Source organism: Sciurus carolinensis, chromosome X (genome assembly GCF_902686445.1).
Source record: "Sciurus carolinensis chromosome X, mSciCar1.2, whole genome shotgun sequence".
Taxonomy (NCBI): Eukaryota; Metazoa; Chordata; class Mammalia; order Rodentia; family Sciuridae; genus Sciurus; species Sciurus carolinensis.
In genome coordinates, this window is record NC_062232.1 from 2,867,418 (window position 1) to 2,889,955 (window position 22,538).

A 22,538-nucleotide genomic window follows, 5' to 3' on the forward strand; every position below is an offset into this window, starting at 1 on the left:
GCGTCAGGCTACCTGAGCCGAGGTGAGCGGAAGTCCTTTTGCATGACTACTTCTTCTCTATTCATATGCACGTGAAGTCTGAGCTGCGGTCTACTGTCGTGTACAACAAACTGGAACAAATAAAAGAATCATTTTTTAAAAAAGGAGAATGAGCTGGAACCAAGTAAAAGAGGTGATATTCCCCACGGTAATGCTGACATGTGTCTCAAGGAGAGAGAAAGATTTTTTTTTTTTTCCTGCTGAGTATTTCATGGGAATTGACAGCACAGGAAAGTGTGCCAGGCAGGGTAGGAGAATTTTGATGGGAGCTAAAAATAAAGAGAAAGAGCTTATGAGGCTGGGCACACGTCTCAGGCATCCGTCCCTTTGCACACAATCGATTCTTTGCTGTGATCTTCTCAAAATGTCCTGCCGATTATCAAATCTTCCCGTTCCATCCTGGCCCGGCTGGCCATTGGCACCAGATCTTACGTCCTCCTGAACCGAGATGGACGCCCTGATCAAACAGAGGAGAATATGGATGACCAGGGACCTGGAAGGGCCGGACAGAGGGAGGAATAAATGGATTTTGGACGATCCTATCAAAATCCAGCGAGAAGCAATGAGCGGTAGCTGACTGTCAATCACTTCTGAGAAGCTGGGACTGACTCGTGCTCTTGACTAGAAAGATGTGGGCCCCCACGTTCCACGGGCTGTCGAGAGAGATCCGGTAAAAGTCCGTCAGCACATGAAATAGGAGATCTTTCTTCTCGAATTGGAAACGAAGGTTGGTTGGCTAATGTGTTTTGTAGCCTCTGTGGACGTGTTTGGAAAGCATCCCCAAGGGGGGCGTTTTGGTCCTCCCTGGCCATTGATTTCCAGCAAAGTTACTTTGCAGATTCGTGATTATTTTATTAAATATATGTAGTTAATCTTTTATGAAATGCAGATGATATTGATCTACCTTACATTGTCCTATTTGGAATTATATATATAATTTATTTTTTATTGTATAATTTTGTATAGTTTGTATATATATATGTGTGTGTGTGTGTGTGTGTGTGTGTGTTATCCAAAGGGTATTGAAGGAAAAGAGGTCATAATCTTAAGTAATTCAAACTCTAAATGTTGTCTATCCAATAGGGATTTTTAAAATGATCTTTGAAGTTCCCGATTTTATATTTTTATTCTTTTACTCAACTTAGAAATTATTTTCAAAGTCTTTTTATATGATTGAAATCTTCAGTCAGCATTTATATGATTTTATTATTTGTTTGATTTCCAAATTTTTTTATTAATTTTTTAATTTGTTCTAATGAGTTGTACCTGACAGCAGAAGGGATGGATGCATTTTGACAGATCAGACATAAATGGAGGGTCGTCTCTCATCTTTCTGATGGTCTGTGTTGCAGGATCACATGGTCATGCAGTCACACAGGTATGTGAGGTCATAAGTAAATATTTGATTTCTGCAAAGACCCACAGAAAAGATTCCTGAGATATTCATCAACTGAACAGGGTCTATTGTTAAAATTTGGGGACGTGCACATTTATATTTGTAAACATCTACCTTAGCAAACTGTTAGACGCACGCAAAAATCTCTTTTTATTAATTCACTAATTTTACATAACAGGCTTCTTTTAAAAATATGTTTGAATACTTGTAATTTTACATACAGGGCCACGTTGCTTGTGAGAAAGCCACAAATGTATTACATTAATGAATACATAATAGCGGATAAGAAAAAGGAAAGCAAAATTGAATGCCAGTTTCCATGTGAAATTCCGTTTTCCAAACTATTTGAACACATACCCTAATATCAAAAGCATCTTTGAAAAACGTGATTTAGAGAGTGTCTGAATGGTTTCTCTGAGAAGTAGGTCTCAGAACACTGAGTGAAATACATAAAAATCCCTAATTAAAATACCTGCCTGCTCATACAAATCTGGTCCCTGCTGCTTCCACGGAGATATGGATTCTGTAAATTCCCGGCCGGAAGGCCGTGTTTTCAAACGACTTGACGAGGCTGAGGATGCTGCACTTTCCAGAGATACCTGGCTTTCATATTTTAATGAGATGATGCATCTGGGTTCCTTCCAGGTTTCTGCCATGATGTGGATATTTAATGTGATTTTTTTTTTTTTTATGTACATGAATCGCGGGTGTATAACTGTGTGTTATAGTGTGGATTTCCCCGTATTGCTCCATGAAAGGCCCAAATGAGCATTATCATCCTGAGTGTCTTTATTGCTAAGCAAGAACAGGAGTAAAAACAACGTTGGAAAGAGAGTAAAGGTCGGGTGCTATTTGACCAGTTCTGGTAAAATCCTTCTGGAATAGCTCGGCACAGGGATTGAACCCAGGGGCGCTTCTCCACTGAGCCACCTCCCCAGCCTTTTTTATTTCTTATTTCGAGACAGTGACTCACTCAGTTGCTCACAGTTTTCCTAAGTTGAGGCTGGCCTCCGACTTGCGATCCTCCCGCCTCGGCCTCCCGAGTCACCGGGATCGCAGGGTGCACCACCACCGCTGGACGCCATTTTAATTTTAGCACGTCACGATGTCCCCCTCTCTCTCCTGCAACTAATGGATAACCATTTCCCTAAAGCCAAGTTGAGGGTAACACTTTGTCACGTCTTAAGATGACATGCTCTCTTGGAGGTTTTATTTATTCATTTTTTTTCTTAGAACTTTCCACGCTCTCACTCGATTTTCATCTTTAAAAAGCAAGCCGCGAGCTGGAACAGCTTCCTTCCACGTGGTAATTGCGTTGTGCGACTCGTGACTGGCTGTGTGTGTCTTTGGGGGAAAGGATTTTCTCCTTGACGATTTCGATTTTCATTTTTCCTGGGACCTAGGAGGTTTTGGGATCGCATAAACACTGGGCTCCGGACGTCTTTGCCGGAGAAGGTGGAAAGAGCGTCCAGTTGCCAAAAAGACTGAGGAAAACCCGCAGCTGAACAGACTGCAGGTCGACCAGGAATTCCAGAGCTGTGTGGACACCGTGTGAGGCATGACGCGATTAAATACGCTCTAGCAAGTTCCTGGCCACACCCTGTCCCGGATCCCTTCTAACCAAAGCCGGTGAAGGTGTCCAGGGGTAGCTGGCTCTCTTGCGGAGCAGGTCTGGATCTGCAGAACGATTTGCTCCTCGGAAGTCCCTTTAGTCAGAGAAAATAACTTGGATACCACCTCCACTCAAATGTGTGAAGATATCTCACGTGGCTTCCATTCCACCAGAACAAAAAAATATCTCTACCTTTCAAAAAGAGTTTGGCTGCACAGTGATTCCGTTTGCCTTGGCCTTTCTCGGCAATGTTCTCTCACTACTAGACAGAATCCCTTCATTAAAGCCGGAAGCTGGCAACTGAGACACAATTCTCGGGGCTCCAAATTAGCACAACCACTTTGGAAAGTCGTGGAGAGCTTCCTCAAAAGACTCGGAATGGAACCACCATGTGACCCAGCTCTCCCGTTCCTGGGTTTATATCCCAAAGAACTAAAATCAGCGTGCTGTCACCGTACAGCCACAATAACCAAGCTGTGGGACCAACCCAGAGGCCGATCAGAGAGTAATGGACGAAGAGAATGTGGTATATACACATGGTGGAATATTACTCAGCCATGAAAAAGAGGTGACATCCTGACCTTTGTTGGGAAAGGGATGGAAATGGAAAACTCTCGTGCTAAGTGAAATCAACCAGACTCACCGAGTCCGACGTGAAAGCTAGAGCACAGCAAGAAAAAAACAGAAGCGGGGCAGGTCCTGGGTGAATTGGAGACCAATAAGGTGGGGAGGGAGGAGGGACAGAAACAAGGAAAGACTGTAGAATAAAACAGTCCAGGTTATGCTCTGTATGTACAGGGATATCCCACAGTGAATTCCACATTTTTGCATTTCTGTGAAGCACCAGATGAAAAGACTGATAAATAAACACACGGAACACCAGTCGAGTAGAGGAAAGGGGACAGGGACAGGGGCGAGAAGAGGGGAGGGGAAGGAGAAGCCCTGGGGACTGAAGTGCAGCGTATGATATTCCACACACAGGTGATTATGTCAGAAGGAAACCCAGCGTTGGTTATGACGCTAACGCACTCAAGAAAATACCTTTCAAAAGTAAAAGCTTGGTCTCGGGTCATGAGCCACCCATCAGTTCACCATGGTGGACGGAATTTGGTTCTGGGACCAGGCTGGATGGTTTTTGTGAGGACACATGGGTCTTCTCCATAAGCCAGTCCCTCACCTGCAGAATGGCAGCCACCAAGCGGCTACGTGAGGAAGCGCATCAGAAATGACTCTTCTTCAGTTATTTTGAACCTCCATGCAGAGAACTGAGGTCCATCCGTCTTCAGTCGGGCTAGATGGTTAGAGATCCCCAACTCTGTCCATCAAGGTCCAGCCACCCAGTCCTTCCAACCCCACATTGTCTTCCAGGGTCAGCGTTAGACGGCACACGCTGGGTTGAAAAGAGCAGTGCCCAGTGGCGCCTCAACCAGGTTCCTCCCTGTCGATCTTCTTTCCCAAAACTTCACTCCCCTTGACCTGGGTCCCTTAGCTGCATGTCAGATTGTGCATCGTGATGACCAAAATACCAGACGAGAACAAAACAGAGGAAGGAAATTTATTTGGCTTCATGGTTTCAGTGATTCAGTCCATGGTGGGCGACTCCATGGCTCTGGCCCAAGGTGAGGCAGAACAAAATGGCGGAAGGGCCTGGAGGAGGAGAGCAGCTCAGGACGTGGCGCCAGGAAGCAGAGAGAGCTCTGCTCACCAGGGACAGGATATAAACCCCATGGAGCCAGGGACAGGATATAGTCCCCAAGGAGCCAGGGACAGGATATAGTCCCCAAGGAGCCAGGGTCAGGATATAGTCCCCAAGGAGCCAGGGACAGGACATAGTCCCCAAAGAGCCAGGGACAGGACGTAGTCCCCAAGGAGCCAGGGACAGGATGTAGTCCCCAAGGAGCCAGGGACAGGATATAGTCCCCAAGGAGCCAGGGACAGGATATAGTCCCCAAGGAACCAGGGACAGGATATAATCCCCAAGGAGCCAGGGACAGGATATAGTCCCCAAGGGATCTGACCCATCTCCTCCAGCCACACCCCACCTGCCCACAGTCACCACCCAGTGAGTTCATTCAAGTGGATTAATCCACTGATGAGCTTATACCTCTCATAACCTGATCACTGTATCTCTGAACTCTCTTGCAAGGTCTCACCCATAAGCTTTTGGGGGACAGCTCACATCTACGTCAGCCATATGTATACATGAAGCGTGGTTGGAGCTGCTGGGTTCTGGCCTCTCCTGTCTCTGACTCTCCTCCGACCGCCCTACATATTGAATATCTAAGCTGTTATATTGTGACTGTGCAGGACCCCCCCCCCCCGTATCACTGAGCTATTAATATGAGTCTTCCCTAAGGCAGCCAGTGGTGCCTACTGGCTGCTCCCTCCTCCCACCCTCGGTGTGCTCCTTGGGTTTACTGACTGCTCAATGCAGTCTTCAAATTAAATATCCAATTTTCTATTGGGATTTTACCTTGAGAAATCCAATATGCATTAGTCTCCTTTACCTCATCTGCAGTTTCCAGGAATTTTCCTCAGCACCATTCGTAGGTGTAAAGGTGGATGGTTTCTTATGCCCTCCTGCACCCTACCCAGCACGATGCCCCAAATTGCCTCTGACGCATTTCCCCAATTTTTCTCAGGTAAGAAAATGCACACATTGCTCATTTCCTACATAAAATCCTATTTACCAATTCTCGAATTCTCACTCCATCTGGTAAACAGGTGGAGCTGGAGAATATCATGCTGAGCAAAATTCATGACGGACTTTCTTCTGATTCCCAATCATTTGGGGATCGCATGGAGTTCATGACTGAATTTGCCAAGAAGGTTTCTCTTCGGTTATTATTAATTTTTTTCCAGCTGCCAAAGAAACAGCTGGGAAAGACTCCCAGCCTGTAACACCTGGTCAATCCATTTTTATTAAGAAAGGAATGATAAGGATTCTGAATAGGGAAAGAAGATGCCTGTTCTATGATGCACTTGGAGGATACCCCACAATGGTCTGAATTCGATTTTAATCCACAAGACCTGCAAATATCAGCCCTGGTTTCTGATGTGGATTATCCACTCTTATCTGTGCTTCTCAACTCCCAGTTTTGAAATATTGGTTGACACACTTATTGGGGGTTCATTAAACCCTGCCGACATCTCGAGAGACCGTCTTTCAAGCCCACATGAACGCAGCCTCGTTAACCCTAAGACTTCAAGGCAGCCGCTCCTTCTCAGCCGTGCATCATGGCAAATGTCTCTGCAGACATTTCCAGAGATGGAATGTGTACCAGGTGCGTCTTAAGTGCACGTCCCTCATCTGAGACTCGTGCACGTTGACATGACGCCTTTGGTTCCTGAAAGAGCGTCAGAGCGGTTGTTAGTGGTAGAGCAGAAAACAGCACTAGTGACCTCTAACGAGGTCCCCGGAATTTTGAGATGTTATCCGTCTTTGGGAGAAAGTTGGGCATGGGAATATGAGGGAAAGAGACATTAGCATTCAGGTGGTGAGAAAAAGTCACTTCTATCATAAATCCAGGAATCCAATGAACTCGGCTTTCAAGTTTTAACGTCATTTAATTAGAAATTTGAGAACATGCCTATAAAATTGCGAAGGAGAATCTGTGACTTATTTAAGAATGTGAATACATTAAACCCTAAGGACTTAAAATCAGCACCCTACAGTGAGGCAGCCACATCCATGTTTACAGCAGCTCAACTCACAACAGCTAAACTATGGAACCAACCTAGGTGCCCTTCAGCAGATGAATGGGTAAAGAAACTGTGGTGTATATACACAATGGACTATTACTCAGTCAGGAAGAAGAATGAAATCCTGGCACTTGCTCGTAACTGGATGAAGCTGGAGAATATCATGCTCAGTGAAATAAACCAAACCCAAAATCCAAAGGCTGAACATTTTCTCTGATAGGCAGATGGTAATTCACAGTACAAGGCAGAGATAGGGAAGAATAGAGGTACTTTAGATTAGGTAGAGGGAGTGAAGGGAGGGAAGGGTGTGGGGTAGGAAGGACAGTAGAGTGAACAGACGTGATGACTCATGTGCATGTGTGACTGCATGACCATGTGATCCTGCAACATGGACAGTCAGAAAAATGAGAGATGACCCTCCATTTACATCTGATATGTCAAAATGCATCCGTGCCTTCTGCTGTCAGGGACAACTCACTAGAACAAATTTTAAAAATTTCAAAAAATAATGTGAATGCAGATAATCCTACTGACCACGGTTCACCTTAATGCCCTTTTAACCTCAGGGAGATCTTCGGCACATGTCTGAAGGAGGCTCGGGCGATCGTGGTGCGGCAGGCGCAGGGAGGTGGATTCACTGTGCGTCGTCACAAACTCAGCTGAAGGGCGGGTTCGCTGGGATCTAAGAAGGAACCAGTCCCAAAGCAGCTGCTCTGGTTGGCGGTGAGGGTCCCCCAAAAGCTCACATGGGAGGCCGGGCAGGGAGGTCCAGAGGAGGCGTGACTGGGTTGTGAGAGTCTCAACCCACCAGCGAGTTCATCCTTGAAGGGGTTAATTGAAGTGGTGGGGCGGCTGGAGGAGGCTGGCTGTGGGGTACGTTTTCTACCTGGAGGGTGGACTCCCCCTGCTTCCTGATGCCGTGAGCTGCTTCCCTCCACCACGATGTTCAGCCTCACCTCCGGCCCCGAGGAAAGGAGCCAGCCTGCCATGGACTAGGCCCTCTGAAACCGTGAGCCCCACGTTGACCTTCCGTCCTCTCTAACTGTGCCGCTCAGAGCGTTTACTCACAGTCAGGAAAGAGCTGCCGAGGCAGCACCTGCAGCTATTCTGCGCTCATTCCGGAGCCCGGCGTGGAGTGCACGGCAGTGACAACATTCCATGACCCTCATTTCCAACGCCTTCGGTTGTTCTCTGCTCTGGAAAGAAAAGTTACAGCCAGAGAGGACGAAGAGAGGAGCGGCACACTTCAAAGCAGCCACGGTGGCTTCCTCTTCGGATCCACTTCCCGTGTCTTACTTATATATATATATATTTTTTTTAATGCAAGTTCCCCGGAGGCACGGAGGCTGACCACCATTGGTAGGAGGTCCCCGGGCTCTCGGGGTGAATGTGCTCCATGTGCGATGCTTCCTGCAACCCGGACTGTAACGTAGCAAGAGCTTCGGAGGGAAATGGGCAGTTGGTGGACACTGTGGTCCCCCTTCTGAATGGCATCGTTAAGATAGTGACGTCCCATGAATCCACGTTGACTGACGCTCGTTCTGCCTGTCCTGAGGTCCGATTTTAACCCAGGATTGGAACTGTCTCTAGAATATGAGGGGAAAAATTTCCAAATTTCCCCAACAGAAACTCTTCCAAGACAAATGCTCTCTCTCCTCTATTGACACCCCGTTATACGTGCCCGACTCCTCGGCATGTGATGACTTGTTAGGGGGACAGGGGTTACCAGGGATTGAACTCAGGGGCACTTGAAACCTCTGAGCCACCTCCCCAGCCTGATTTTGCATTTTATTTAGAGACAGGGTCTCACTGAGTTGTTAGGGCTTCGCTTCGGCTGAGGCTGGCCTCCAATGTGCAATCCTCCTGCCTCAGCCTCCCGGAGCCGCTGGGATTACAGGTGTGCACCGTCACACCCTGCAGGCGATGACTTTTTTTTGAAACGATCTAAAGAGAAACTTCAATTACTTCTACCAGAAAATCAATTTTGAATGCTGTCTTTGGTTTCAATCTCTGTCATGACCCATTAGGACAGCAGAGTAGCCTGACTGGTTCCACATGTCCGGGTGGGTCTTTCCATGTTACCTGGACCATCTTTCTCTTTGCGGATTCCCCCTTCCATTTTCCATAACCTTGAAGAATCACATTGATGAAACCGGGTATTCCACCCAGAGGGATCGCCATCTAAAACTCGATAGATTGGAAGGCTTCATTTCACCTGCAACTGAATTCCCCTTTGAAAAGTAACAGGAGGTATTCACAGGTTCGCTGGGAACATCCTTTCGGAAGGCTTTTGTAGGTCTGATGAATGACCCCATCTTGGCCCACACCAAATCTTCCTCTCCAGTCCCAATTCTGAATAGGTCCCTTGAGGGCGCCATATTGGTTTCTGAAAATATTGGCTCTTGCCTCCCAAAGCCTGCAAACCATCGTTGGGTCCTTCGGATTTACCTCCCGAATTGTGTTCTCAGACTTCAATGCCTGCCGGGGGTCTATGGATTTGGAATTCTGGGATGTAAAACCATGTTAGATAAGAATCGTTCTTCAAGGTGCAAGATGGGTCTTTTGGTGACCAATCCAAATGCCAAGATGTGAGGTTCTGAGTGGTCAGGAAACTATAATCCCCTAATTTGCTATGAAACTAACATATACACACTTTACCTTTGATGTTCTCCCACCACCAGGTCAGGTGTGCATCCCATATCATCGAGCCGATTAATGCTTCTGAGCATTTGAAAAACTTCAGTGAAAAATTGAAATAATCATGTCAAGCTGGAAAATAAACTTTCCTATTTAATTTTTTTTATTTGCTCTAATGAGTTGCACATGACAATAGATTGCATTTGTGCCTTTTGATAAACCAGACATAAATGGAGTCTGATTTCTCATTTTTCTGGTTTTCATTAAGACATGAGCTATATGGCTGAGCTCACCCAAATGTTTTATTTGACGGCCAGAGAAATGAATCTGCAGAGGCTGAGAATTTTTGTGAATGTTCATAGGATGGCAATTTTTTTTTTTCTGTTTTATATTATGGAAGCCGTGGCAAAGAGTCTCCTGTGAAGTTAAACTCTCTGCAAATTTTATCCAGGTCTCCTGCACGCTGGGTAACGCTCTCTCTGAGCCCCTTGCCTGGCCTCTGGGCAGCGATCTCAAACATGACTCCAAGGGCTGAGGACATCACAAGTCAAACTTCACACCCAGCATCGTCCCAGTTTCTGTTTTCCATAGTGAACATTGACTTCGAAATCCTCTTCAGACACCAGGGGAGAGAATCTCACCGGCAGCAGCTCCTGTCAATCACCGGCACCTTAGGTCCAGGTGAGAGGCGCCCACTTTGCAAAACGCAAAGGAGTTTGCAGAAAAAGAAGCTGAGGTGTGCGTTGTGGAGACCTGACCCGGATACGATGTGATTCAGAGCCCATGAGAGTCACAACCCGACGCACAGACTGCATTTGAATATTTTATTAATTTCAGCACTGCTGGGGAAAAAGACATTCCATTAACAGACCCAGGGCATGATATTTCCATGCAAGCACTCTTGAAAAAGTCCAGTGCTCTGTGGAGAACGGTGTTCTTCAAGTCTTTGAAGCAATAAACTGCTGAAAAATCTTCCCTAGACTCTCCTAGGAAGATTACCCTACCCATTCAAATTCCCTAAAAGAATTATAAATCTTCTTTGATATGAGTAACCTTTGTATCAGCCAAATGATAACAATGGCCGGGTCTTCATCTCCTCACCTGTAAAAGAGAAAAATGCAATATCATCTTCCAAAGTAGAGTTGTCATCCCAAAGGGATCATAGGATAAAATTCGCAGAGAGTTTTACCTTCACAAGAGACTCTTTGTCTTACTCCTAGATGTATGGCATCCATCTTTCTCTGATCACCCCCCAACACAGACTTTGGTCATTCCAGAGAGGAACAGAGGCATAAGTGCTAACCTCACAATGTCAATCACCTGGTGGACAGAGAAAGAAAGTGTGGTACATGTGCACAGTGGAATATTATGGAGCCAGAAAAAAGAGTGAGATTCTATCACTTACCAACATCGATCGAACTGGAGGTCATAATGCTAAGAGAAAGAAGCCCAGCCAACTTATTAATAATAATACAGGTCTTCACACCTTACCTTGGGGTGGCTTATAATACCTTACACAATGTAAATGTCTTCTAAATAGTTGTCACGTGGTATTGCATAGGGAATGAACCTGAAACGGTCTGTGCAGGTTCAATGCGCACCTAACATTATTTTCAAGCACTTTCTAATCTGCAGATGCATGCAGGCAGCAGAGGATTGAAAGGGCAGGTGGTATCATCAGCTGGCTGTACCACGGAGCTCCCAAAGTCACCTGGGAATTCGTATGAGCTCAGAGCTCCCAGCAAACCCAAGCTCCATCTGCACTCTGGGTTTTCTGTCTTGATACCCCTTGTTCTTTGTGGTGCAGCATCGATCCTTCCAGTCTCTGAAAAGGCAGTGCCCGCCGTGATTCTGCAGCCCACCAGCCTTCGTGCATACAAAGGAAGCTCCAGGCGATTGCTCTCCGGATGCCGCTCTCCTGGACGAAGTCAGCGACCGTCAACCCAACTCAGCAAAGTTCCTGAGGATGAGAAATTAACCTGCTCAGTTTCTGCAAAGGGAAAGGTGTTCCCTGGTGGTCGTGTGGTGAAGAGCTCAGGTCTGGAGACCTTGAAAAGACGCCCCACCGTCCCTTCCCTTTCCTGCACACAGTGGCTAACTCGGATGCGTTCATAACTCATTACACTAAATGCCTTGGGACGTCCACTTTGCAGAACAGATTGCTATTGCCAAGGAATCATTGGCCAGCGGGGACTTTTGGTGGGGCCCTGAGTTGATTCTCCATTTCCATTTTGCTGGTCCTGGTGGGATTCTCTTTATCCCCGACATAGCCACCGATAAATGGTGGGAGATACACCTTCTCAGCCACTTAGCCCTGACCCACTGCGAGATTCCGCTTCTAAAACAGAAAACAGGGCTTCGAACGCAGCTCCGTGGTTAAGCACCCCTGGGTTCACACCCCGGTACCAAAAAGAAAAGATGTTTGCATGGATTTTTTCGTGTATAAATGTCTACATGTCGTGCAGACGTAGACACATCTGTCTGTACACGCGCGTATCCATCGATAGATGCAGAGAGAGATGCATCAGTTAATGCATCGCCTTTTAAATCGGTAGAAGAACAGATTTTGGAAAAGAGGACTTAGGGTGCGGATCTCAGCCTGGCCCCACAAATAAGCCCCAACGCGAACGCGCAGGACGCCTCCTGGACCCGCAGGTGTCCCCAGGGTGCGCCTCGCTGCGTGCCGGCCACCCGGGGACCCCGACTTCCAGGCCGGGTGTGCGTCCTGGATCTGATCCGCGCATCCAGCGGGGAGCCTGGCCCGGCTCCCTCTGGCCAATGGGAAAAGGGGGCGCAGAGTCCACCAGGTGCCCCTCTGGTGGGCGAAGGGCCGGTTCCCGCCCTCCGGCGGTGCCTCTTCCAGAACGCGCGCCAGGCAGCGTGGCTGCTGGCGGGGACCCTCGCTCTCTGCGTCCCCAGCACAAGGGTAGCTGGTGAGGTGGTTCCCGCCCTCGAAAGGGACCGTGGAGCATTCGCGAGCGCCCGGCGGGGGCTCCGCGGGGCTGGATCCCGGTGCGCGGAGCCCGGTCCTGGTGCGCGGAGCCCGGTGCTGGTGCGCGGAGCCCGGTCCTGGTGCGCGGGGCTTGGTCCTCGTGCGCGGGGCTCGGTCCTGGTGCGCGGAACACGGTCCCTGTGCGCGGAGCCCGGTCCTGGTGCGCGAACCCGGTCCTCATGAGCGGGGCTCGGTCCTTGTTCGCGGGGCTCAGTCCTGGTGCGCGAAACCCGGTCCCTGTGCGCGGAGCCCGGTCCTGGTGCGCGGAACCCGGTCCTCATGAGCGGGGCTCGGTCCTTGTTCGCGGGGCTCAGTCCTGGTGCGCGAAACCCGGTCCTCGTGCGTGGGGCTCGGTCCTGGTGCGCGGGGCTCGGTCCTGGTGTGTGGGACTCGGTCCTTGTTCGCGGGGCTCGGTCCTGGTGCGCGGGGCTCGGTCCTGGTGCGCGGGGCTCCGTCCTCGTGCGCGGAACACGGTCCCTGTGCGCGGGGCTCGGTCCTCGTGCGTGGGGCTCGGTCCTCGTGCGTGGGGCTCGGTCCTGGTGCGCGGGACTCGGTCCTGGTGCGCGGGGTTCGGTCCTCGTGCGTGGGGCTCGGTCCTCGTGCGTGGGGCTCGGTCCTCGTGCGTGGGGCTCGGTCCTCGTGCGTGGGGCTCGGTCCTGGTGCGCGGGGCTCGGTCCTCGTGCGTGGGGCTCGGTCCTGGTGCGCGGGGTTCGGTCCTGGTGCGCGGGACTCGGTCCTTGTTCGCAGGGCTCAGTCCTGGTGCGCGAAGCTCCCGGGCGCAGCCCCTCGGTGGCCTGCGCGGCCTCGCTGCCCATCGCTGCTTCTCTGAGCACCAGGGTGTCGGGCCGCCCCTGCGGTGGCTCTGCGCCCCTGTCACCCGTGGGGAGCCGGGACCCCGACCTGGGCAAAAAAAAAAAAAAAAAAAAAAAAAAAAAGAACCAGATGAATCAGTGAAGTCATATTTACAGTTCAAAATGAATCCTAGTTATTACTGTTTTTATTTTTTATTTGTTCTAATTAGTTGTACGTGACGTAGAATGCATTTATACATTTTGACGGATCATACATAAATGCAAAATGGTGCAGCCACTCTGGAAAGCAGTCTGGAGGTTCCTCAGGAAACTTGGAATGGAACCACCATGTGACCCAGCTATCCCACTCCTCGGTTTATACCCCAAGGACTTAAAATCAGCACACTACAGTGACGCAGCCACATCAGTGTTTATAGCAGCTCAATTCACAATAGCTAAGCTATGGAACCAACCTAGGTGCCCTTCAGCAGATGAATGGATAAAGAAAATGTGGTACATAGACACAATGGAATACTACTCAGCGATGAATAAGAATGAAATGATGGCATTTGCAGGTAAATGGATGGAGTTGGAGACGATCATGCTAAATGAAATAAGCCAATTCCAAAGAACCAAAGGCCGAATATTTGCTCCGATATATGGATACTAATTCACAATTATGGGGGTGGATAGGGAAGAATAGAGGTATTTTAGGTAGAGGGGAGTGAAGGGAGGGAAGGGTGTGGGGCGGGAAGGACAGTAGAGTGAACAGACATGATGATTCATGTGCATGTGTGACTGCATGACCATGCGATCCTGCAACATGGACAGTCAGAAAAATGAGAGGTGACCCTCCATTTATGTCTGATCTGTCAAAATGCATCCATGCCTTCTGCTGTCAGGTGCAACTCATTAGAACAAATGTAAAAAAAAATTTAAATTATAAAAATATATGACTTGTTAAATATTTTTAAAAATCAGAAAAATGCACATACAGTCAGAATAACGTCCCTTACACTTCCTACGCCTTGCACTATCCCACTTTTGGAGATTTTTGTTTGTTTGTTTTTGTTTGTACCAGGGATTGAACTCAGGGGTACTGGACCTCTGAGCTGCTTCCCCAGCCCTATTTTGTATTTTATTTTTAAAATATTTTATTTATTTTAAAATTTTTATGTGCAAGCAATAAAAACCACAATCTGCCTCCCATTGCAAAAACAAACAAACAAACAAAAAAGCCCTTTACAATAACACTGCATTGCTTCGGGCCTCACTTTTGCTGAGGCTGACTTTGAACTCCCGATCCTCCTGCCTCAGCCTCCTGAGCTACTGGCGATCATTCATTTTTGTGCATCAAATGCTGTGTCTTATTTAATTGCCTGACCCCAGGTAAGAATCTACGTGAATGTCCTTATGCACTTGGAAGCATCCCGTGACATGAATGTGTCACGTATATTCTTTTTTCTTTTCCAAATTATTTTTTTAATTGCCCGTACGTGTGGGGTGCAGTGAGATGATTCAGAGCCGTGGTCTCTCTGATGATCAAACAAGGGCAACTGGCTCTTTCATCTCGTAACCACAGACAGTTTTATTTTCAATTGACGCCTAAGCATTCTCCCCATTGATGCGGGGAGAATAATTTCCATAATTGGTTTCCCCATTTGCACAGTGGTAGAGAGTTAACTTGCTTACCGTTTTAGCAGTTGCAAGCAATAAAAATTAAAATTGACCTCCCATCCTGAAAAAAATAAATACATAAAAGCCATCAAGAAACGACAGTCTCTCTGTGCCTTTTCTTCTTCTTCTTCCGATGGGAGCATAACATGAGCTGCAGACATAAATGCCCACCCGGAAACAAAAGTTGAAGGAATGGCAGAGAGTGTTGGGATATATTTTATGGAGCCCTCTGTACAGAAGCGGGAGTGGACAAACAGGCAGAGCGGGAAGCAGCTGTGCTCTGTCCTTCCTTGTCTCTGAAATTCGGTGCGGATGGTGAATGTCCAGCGCATCTCCGTTTGGACTCGGCTTCAGTGAGCCTCCCGGGTCACCTGGGGGGGTCTTCCATCCTGCGGGGTCAAGTCCGTCCTGTGCCGTCTCCCCACGTGCTGCCCAGGGAATTGGAGATGCAGGGACGTCTCCGTTCCAGAGGGGAGAGGCTGCAGGATGCAAGTCCAGGCCAGGTGTGGTGGCACATGCCTGTCCTCCCAGCGGCTGGGGAGGCTGAGGCAGGAGGATGGGGAGTTCAGAGCCAGCCTCCACCAAAGCGAGACCCGAAGCAACTCAGTGAGACTCTGTCTCTAACTAAAACGCAAAACAGGGCTGGGGAGGTGGCTCAGGGGTCGAGGACCCGGGAGTTCAATCCCCGTACACCCCAAAGAAGAATGGAAGCCCAGTATCCATAGCACCCTTTTAACTCTGCCTCAACAGAGAGACCACCACCATCTGCGTGTTGGCCCTGCATCCCCTAAATGCGGGGTTGTTAGAGTTCCTCTGAAGTAGAACCGTTCATGAACCTGGGCTCTTTTCAAGGGATGACCTTGAGCGAACTTCGATAGCAGAGGACGCTCCTGAATGTGGCTGAAGGGATCCATCCGTCCTTCCTTCCGTCCTTCCCGATGTCCTCAGGAGGGACCAGTTACCCTCCGGGGGGAAGTGAAGGCAGAGAGGGAAGTCCGCCCCTCTCGGAGCTGGACGTTCGCCCAGGGTGGAGGTGACGTAGGTGGGGAATGGACTGTGCATGCAGAAGCTGCCCATCAACATCCGGCCGTGGGTACGGTCATGGATCCAACCTGGCAGCCTCACGAGCCACCTCCCCGGGGTTATTTAGAGGCAGGGTCTTCCTTTAAATTTTTTTATCGGTCAATCCATCTTTTTTATTTTACTTATTTATTCATGGGCAGCCTGGTACGTGCCAAGCCCTGAGCCAGAACCCCAGCTCAAGAGACAGGGTCTTGCCAATTTGCTTAGTGACTGAGGCTGGCCTCCAACTTGTGATCCTCCTGCCTCAGCCTCCTGAGCTGCTGGGATGACAGGTGTGCCCCACTGTGACCTGTGATTTTTATTGCTTTTATTTTTCATGGAAGAAATGAACTGTGTCTGTTCCCAACAGGCTTAGAGGTTTCCTGGCTTGTCATTTCCCCTAAACGATCCACTGCAGCAATGATTGACAGCCTTCACTCTGATGAGGCCTTGGAGTGTTGAAATTTGCAAAATATCAGCAGCCTTAGCTCAGATCTCACTGAAATTTGATGAAGATATATAAACATATGAATCAAATAAATATGAATGTGTAACTAAATCACAAAGTGATGGGTATATTTATAAGTGAATTGCTGGTAGTAGAAGTGTGTATACATGTGTCCAAACTCTTCAAAATTGTGTGCATGAATTATGCAAAAAATTATGTATGCAAATTATATCCCCATAAAGCTGCAAAAATCATAGATTACATTATTGTCTTTATCAAAGAATTTAAAATCAAGAATCGATTTTCTTTCTACCCTTAATTATAATCTTTTTTTTTGGGGGGGAGGGACTGAATTTCTTTGTGATTTATTTTAAGGGGACACATGACATTATACGAAGAAGACGTAACTGACTTCTTCATTCTCTGTCTCTTTTCCCAGCATAGGAATCTCTCAAGGGTCAGATTCGAGGCCTGGGGATGCTCTGTTCTCAGAAATCGATACCTGATAAAGCTAATAATAGCTACAATAAACAATCGGCAATAAATAAATGCACACACAGCCAAACATTCCCACACTCGCTCTCAGAACTCCTTTGACTCATCAGTGAACAACACCCACGTGGATTCATGGCAACGTGGCTGTTTTAATTTATTTTAAGGATGCCGGCCTCCAATCTGCAGTCCTCTGGCCTCAGCCTCCCGAGTCCCTGAGCAACTGCACATCTAGACCTTGATGTCCATGCACGGGGTCCTGCCCCTCCACAGTGGTCCTACACAGCCAGCTGAAGGGCAGGGCTGAGTCACACGCCCTTCAGACCTGGGTTCGCTGAAAACTCATCCAGTAAAAGGCAAACTCGGGAAGACGGTAGAGGCCTTCTTGCTGTGGTCCTGTTCTATGGGTCTCGTGAGATCACTCTCCATCTCAGGACTGACGGATGGTGTGGAAGCTGAATCCAAGGTCCCTTGGGAGTTGGGGGATCTGCAAGATGCAGGGGTTCATCAATAAAGCCACGGAAGAGGATGTGCAGAGAAGTGATTGGCAGACAGAAGGGACAGGTGTGCAAAGAAAGTCCGGAACCTTCTTCGAATGCCGCTCTGGGAAATTTTTCTCTGGCTTCCGCTACAGGTAGGAGCCTGGATGACCCAGGTGCTGGCTGTCCGTCAAAGGTCACGGGAGAGCATTCTGGATGGACTGTCTTACCAAGGGGACCATAAATAATCGTTGAAATGATAATTATAAATGTACCAATGTGTTCTGCTGTCAGGTACAGCTAAGTAGAGCAAATGAAAAATGTAAAAAAATAAAGTAATAAAAAATAAGAACTCAGGTGACAGAGGGCAGCACCTGCTAGCTGGGGCATCCCTGGTCTCTGAGTATTAGAAGACAGGCCACAGCTGTCAGGGTGGCTGAGTTGCAGTCACAAAAATGACAAAAGAACTAGAGGCCAAAGATCGAAGTGGAGACTAGGGAGAGAAAGAAAAATTTTAAAAAACACCTCAGAAAACCACCATCTGACCCAACTATCCCACTCCTCGGTTTATTCCCAAGGGACTTAAAATCAGCACACTACAGTGACGCAGCCACATCCATGTTTATAGCAGCTCAATTCACAATAGCTAAACTATGGAACCAACCTGGGTGCCCTTCAACAGATGAATGGATAAAGAAAATGTGGTACATCTATACACAGTGGAATATTACTCAGCCCTGAAGAAGAATGAAATGATGGCATTTGCTGGTGAGTGGATGGAGCTGGAGAATATCACCCTAGATGAAATGCATGAGACTCAGAAAGTGAATAGTCAGATATTCCTTCTGATATTCAGAAGCTAGAAGAGAGGAATGGAATGAAAGTATTTTGGGGAACCTCATAAAAATCAGTAGAATGCAGGAAGAAAATTGAGAGGAGGGAGAAGGGACAGGAAATGGGAAGAACTAGACAAAGAAAGTGACTTAATCATCCTGTGTACATAGAAAAGAACAAACAAAAAAATTAAAAAAACAGTTAGCAAAATTGCAATTTGAGTTTGCAGATTCCCAATTCAAGAATCCGTATCATGAGACCCTTAATCGCAGGATCACACAGGGTGTCGGCTCTGGGTGGAAGGGAACATGGGAAGATTCCCTTAGCACCCGGAGCTGCGACCCCACGGTCGGAGGCTCCCCAGCGAAGTTCCCCGGGGGAGGCCGGGCGTCCTCGGAGGCCCAGGGCTGAGTCCAGCTCTGAGATCTGCTGCTGCCTCCCTGCTGCAGGTCTCCCCTGCACAAGCCCCGGGTCCTGGGAAACGATGTCAGCCGGTGTTACTTTCCGGAAATTTCTAACAGCTGGTGTCACATGTGACCCCGAGGCCGCAGAGACCTTTCCAAAGGGACTGACGAGTCCTGACAGGTTACCCTCCTTCTCAGCAGCGGAGACGTCTGTGCAGATGGAAGCAGCGGCTGCCGGTGGACCCTCAAAACAGCACAGCACAGTCATTGGGCATCGCGGCCCCTGGGTAGACTGCAGGTGAAGTTGCAGGCAAAACTGGACGCTTTCCTTTTTCTCTCCAACATATTATTTCCGATTTTCGATCTTTGTGCAATAAATGCATATGTCATTGAGGTTCAACGGGATAAGTCTACACATCTGTACCAAGCGTGCTGATTAAACCAGACCAATCGGCTGCTCCGATTTGATCATATCCAAGGGACCAAAGAGCCACTTACACACCCCAGACCTGGACGTGAAAACAATAGCAATCAGCTAAAAATCAATAATGACATTCCTGTCCAAATTCCCTCTGGAAGCTCATTTAAACTGAAAATAGATTCCCGTGTTGAGAACATATATCTTAGGATGAAATAGAAAAAGTCATCCTAAGCTTTGTTGCAAATTAAATCTTTTTTTTGGGGGGGGGGTGCTGGGGATCGAACCCAGGGCTTTGGCAAATTAAATCTTAATGATGGCATTACAAATATTTCTGTCATTACTATATGACATTTATTTTTACATAGACCTTTTGGTGATCAAACACATTTCAGCCTCTGAAGATATGAACTCCTTCATAGAAGGGCAGCTTTTAACAAGCAAATGTTGGCATTTGATTTTTTCAATCAGTATTCAAGAATCTGCTCTCCGCCTTGTGATTGGCAGAGACAGAGCAAAGACATATATCCTCTGCTTTAGAAAATTGTCGATTGCATGGATCAAATCAATAACTTGTCACTTAGTGTCCAGTTGATCAAATGAATGACACTTTCTCATTTAAGTCAGATGCTAGTGACTCTCCTTCTCTTGAAGAAACAGAATAACAGCATCCCTTCATGTTTATTGATGGACGTAACAGAGTTTCTTGCAAAGACAGAGATCCCAAGACGGCTGCAGACACGGAAAAGGGACTAGGGAGCAGGAGAATCTGATGTATCTGTCTTTCCGGAATTCCAATGCTGAGTCCTCACCAGGAGATGGTGTGGGAGGTGGGGCTGTGGGAGGGGCTGAGCTCATGGGTGCAGCCCAGGAAGGGGACCAGGGTCCTTCTACAGAGACCAGAGAGCCCCCTGCCCGTCCACCCTGTGAGGACCAGGAGCAGTGCCATCTGTGAGCAGGAAGCAGCCTCAGCAGCCCCGAGTCTGCCCCGCCTGGACCTGGGCTGCAGCCTGCGGAGCTGAGAGCGGTCAGGTCTGGGGTCCCTCAGCCCCGGGCTGGGGGTCTGGTCACAGCAGCCCGGGAGACTCACACAGGGATGCACCAGCCCTCTGAGCAGGGCAGGGACCTGAGTGTGTGTCCCCAGGTTCCTGTGCTGAGTCCTCACCAGGAGCTGGTGTGGGAGGTGGGGCTCTGGGAGGGGCTGAGCTCATGGGTGCAGCCCAGGAAGGGGACCAGGGTCCTTCTACAGAGACCAGAGAGCCCCCTGCCCGTCCACCCTGTGAGGACCAGGAGCAGCGCCATCTGTGAGCAGGAAGCAGCCTCAGCAGCCCCAAGTCTGCCAGGCTGTGGACTAAATTGGAGATGTAGTTCACCATGTCTCTCTCTGTTTCTTTTTCTCAGTGAAACTTTGGCCTCAGACGCCCCAGAGACTGAGGAGTGGAGGAGGTGACTTCACTACCCATCACGTTATCTGATAAGATTTTATGGACGAATCTCTGCAACGTCGTCAACCTCCATCGACAAGCTGCTACCATGAGCAGGATGCCGTTCTTCAGCATTCACGATGGTCTTGTTCTATGAATCCCCTGAGAATGATGAATTAGTGAATACAGAACCATATTTCCTGGATCAGGTCCAGGTTAGCTTCAGTCACTCTGGGCTGGAGATTTTCATCTTTGAATCACGTACACACTTTCCTTTCTGTTCAAAGAGACCTTGAGAAGAAGATATGGTGGGTGCATTCCCATTAAATTCATGGCCAAGAGCTCTGATGCGTGCTTGACTCCGTCTTAGCTGAACACGTGTATTTATTCCATGAGGCAGATCGGTCTTCTTACACTCAGGAGAACTGACCTGCATCAAAGCACCCTGCTAGGGAGCTGTCTCCAAAAACAGCCTCACTAACAGAAAGACCAAGATTGAAAAGAACACAGCACGAAACAGACCTTGCAATTGTTTATAGCACAAGGGCTGATGGGAGACAAAGTATTGCTTTATTCAAGGTCACATGGGAAATCCCAAGTCCGTCAACTCAAAGCGTTCACCGCTGTTCATGGGTCTGCAAATGATTTAAAAACCCCCTTGAGTATCAATCTGGGGGTCATGAATAAATTTTAGACCAAGGCAAATTTAAAAATGCAGAGTCCATAGAAAATGAAGATGGACTGGATCTCACAGTCTAAAAAAAAACAGGGAATCGCAGCAATTTCCAATTGCAGGGCAGCCCATACCCCTAACAAATAAACGAGTAAATGCATACAAATAAAAAGGGAAAAAAAAAAAATCCTTACCGACTCTCAATGTTTCTCTTTTGAATATCCCTCAACCTCCTGTTTAACATTAAAGTCAAAATATGATCCTAGGCCAAATATAGGCACCTGCAACATGCAAGAAAAAGAACAAAAATAAAGTATTTCCACCTGATAAACCCATCAGTAAAAGGTCTGTGGCTGGTTCCTATGGTTGAGTGGCAGATGACTTTTAAAGGGAGAAGATAATTAAGTTGACAATTAGAAGTTATATTCAGGGTACCCGAGGAGCAGGGCCATTTTAGTTAGTGTTTTATCACTGTGACCAAAATACCTGGCAAGAAAAAATTACTTTGGCTCATGGTTTCAGAGGCTCCATGGTTTCAGTCCATGGTGGGCTGACTCCATGGCTCTGGCCCAAGGTGAGGCAGAACAAAATGGCGGAAGGGCCTGGAGGAGGAGAGCAGCTCAGGACGTGGCACCAGGAAGCAGAGAGAGCTCTGCTCACCAGGGACCAGATAAAAACCCCATGGAGCCAGGGACAGGATATAGTCCCCAAGGAGCCAGGGACAGGATATAGTCCCCATGGAGCCAGGGACAGGATATAGTCCCCAAGGAGCCAGGGACAGGATATAGTCCCCAAGGAGCCAGGGACAGGATATAGTCCCCAAGGAGCCAGGGACAGGATATAGTCCCCAAGGAGCCAGGGACAGGATATAGTCCCCAAGGAGCCAGAGACAGGATATAGTCCCCAAGGAGCCAGGGACAGGATATAGTCCCCATGGAACCAGGGACAGGATATAGTCCCCAAGGAGCCAGGGACAGGATATAGTCCCCAAGGAGTCAGGGACAGGATATAGTCCCCAAGGAGCCAGGGACGGGATATAGTCCAAGGGATGTCCCCAGTGACCACCTCCTCCAGCCACACCTCACCTGCCTTGAGTTACCACCTGGTTTATTTGGGCTCATGGTTTGAGAGATTCCGTCCATGATTGGCTGACTCCATGACAGATAAATAATGCTTGCTGAAATGCCAAGTATAATGTCATTAAAACATAGACTCTCACATGTTACAAGGTCCTGTCAACACACATTCTTTAGAAATTGCTAGAAATAAGTCACCTGACAGCCTCCGAGTCTCTAAAACAAAAAGTCAGAACACCTGGCTTGGCAGGTGATGGGGAGCCGGCTTCTAGGTTCCGGACTCTGGGAAGCAAGCAGGACCCAGGTCCTGTCTTCCATTGGAAACCGGGACGTGAGGTCGGTATTGGCCAACATCCCAAATGGCATTTCATGGGGTGGTTGA

General features: G+C 48.1%; 1 protein-coding gene across 1 annotated transcript; it reads right to left on the minus strand.

Moving 5' to 3' along the window:
• Positions 1 to 11,966: 11,966 nt before the first annotated feature.
• On the minus strand, positions 11,967 to 13,193 carry LOC124972241 (skin secretory protein xP2-like). Its single transcript, XM_047536508.1, has one exon. It carries the CDS (start codon positions 13,191 to 13,193, stop codon positions 11,967 to 11,969), a length of 1,227 nt encoding a protein of 408 aa, XP_047392464.1.
• Between the last annotated feature and the right edge of the window lie 9,345 nt (positions 13,194 to 22,538).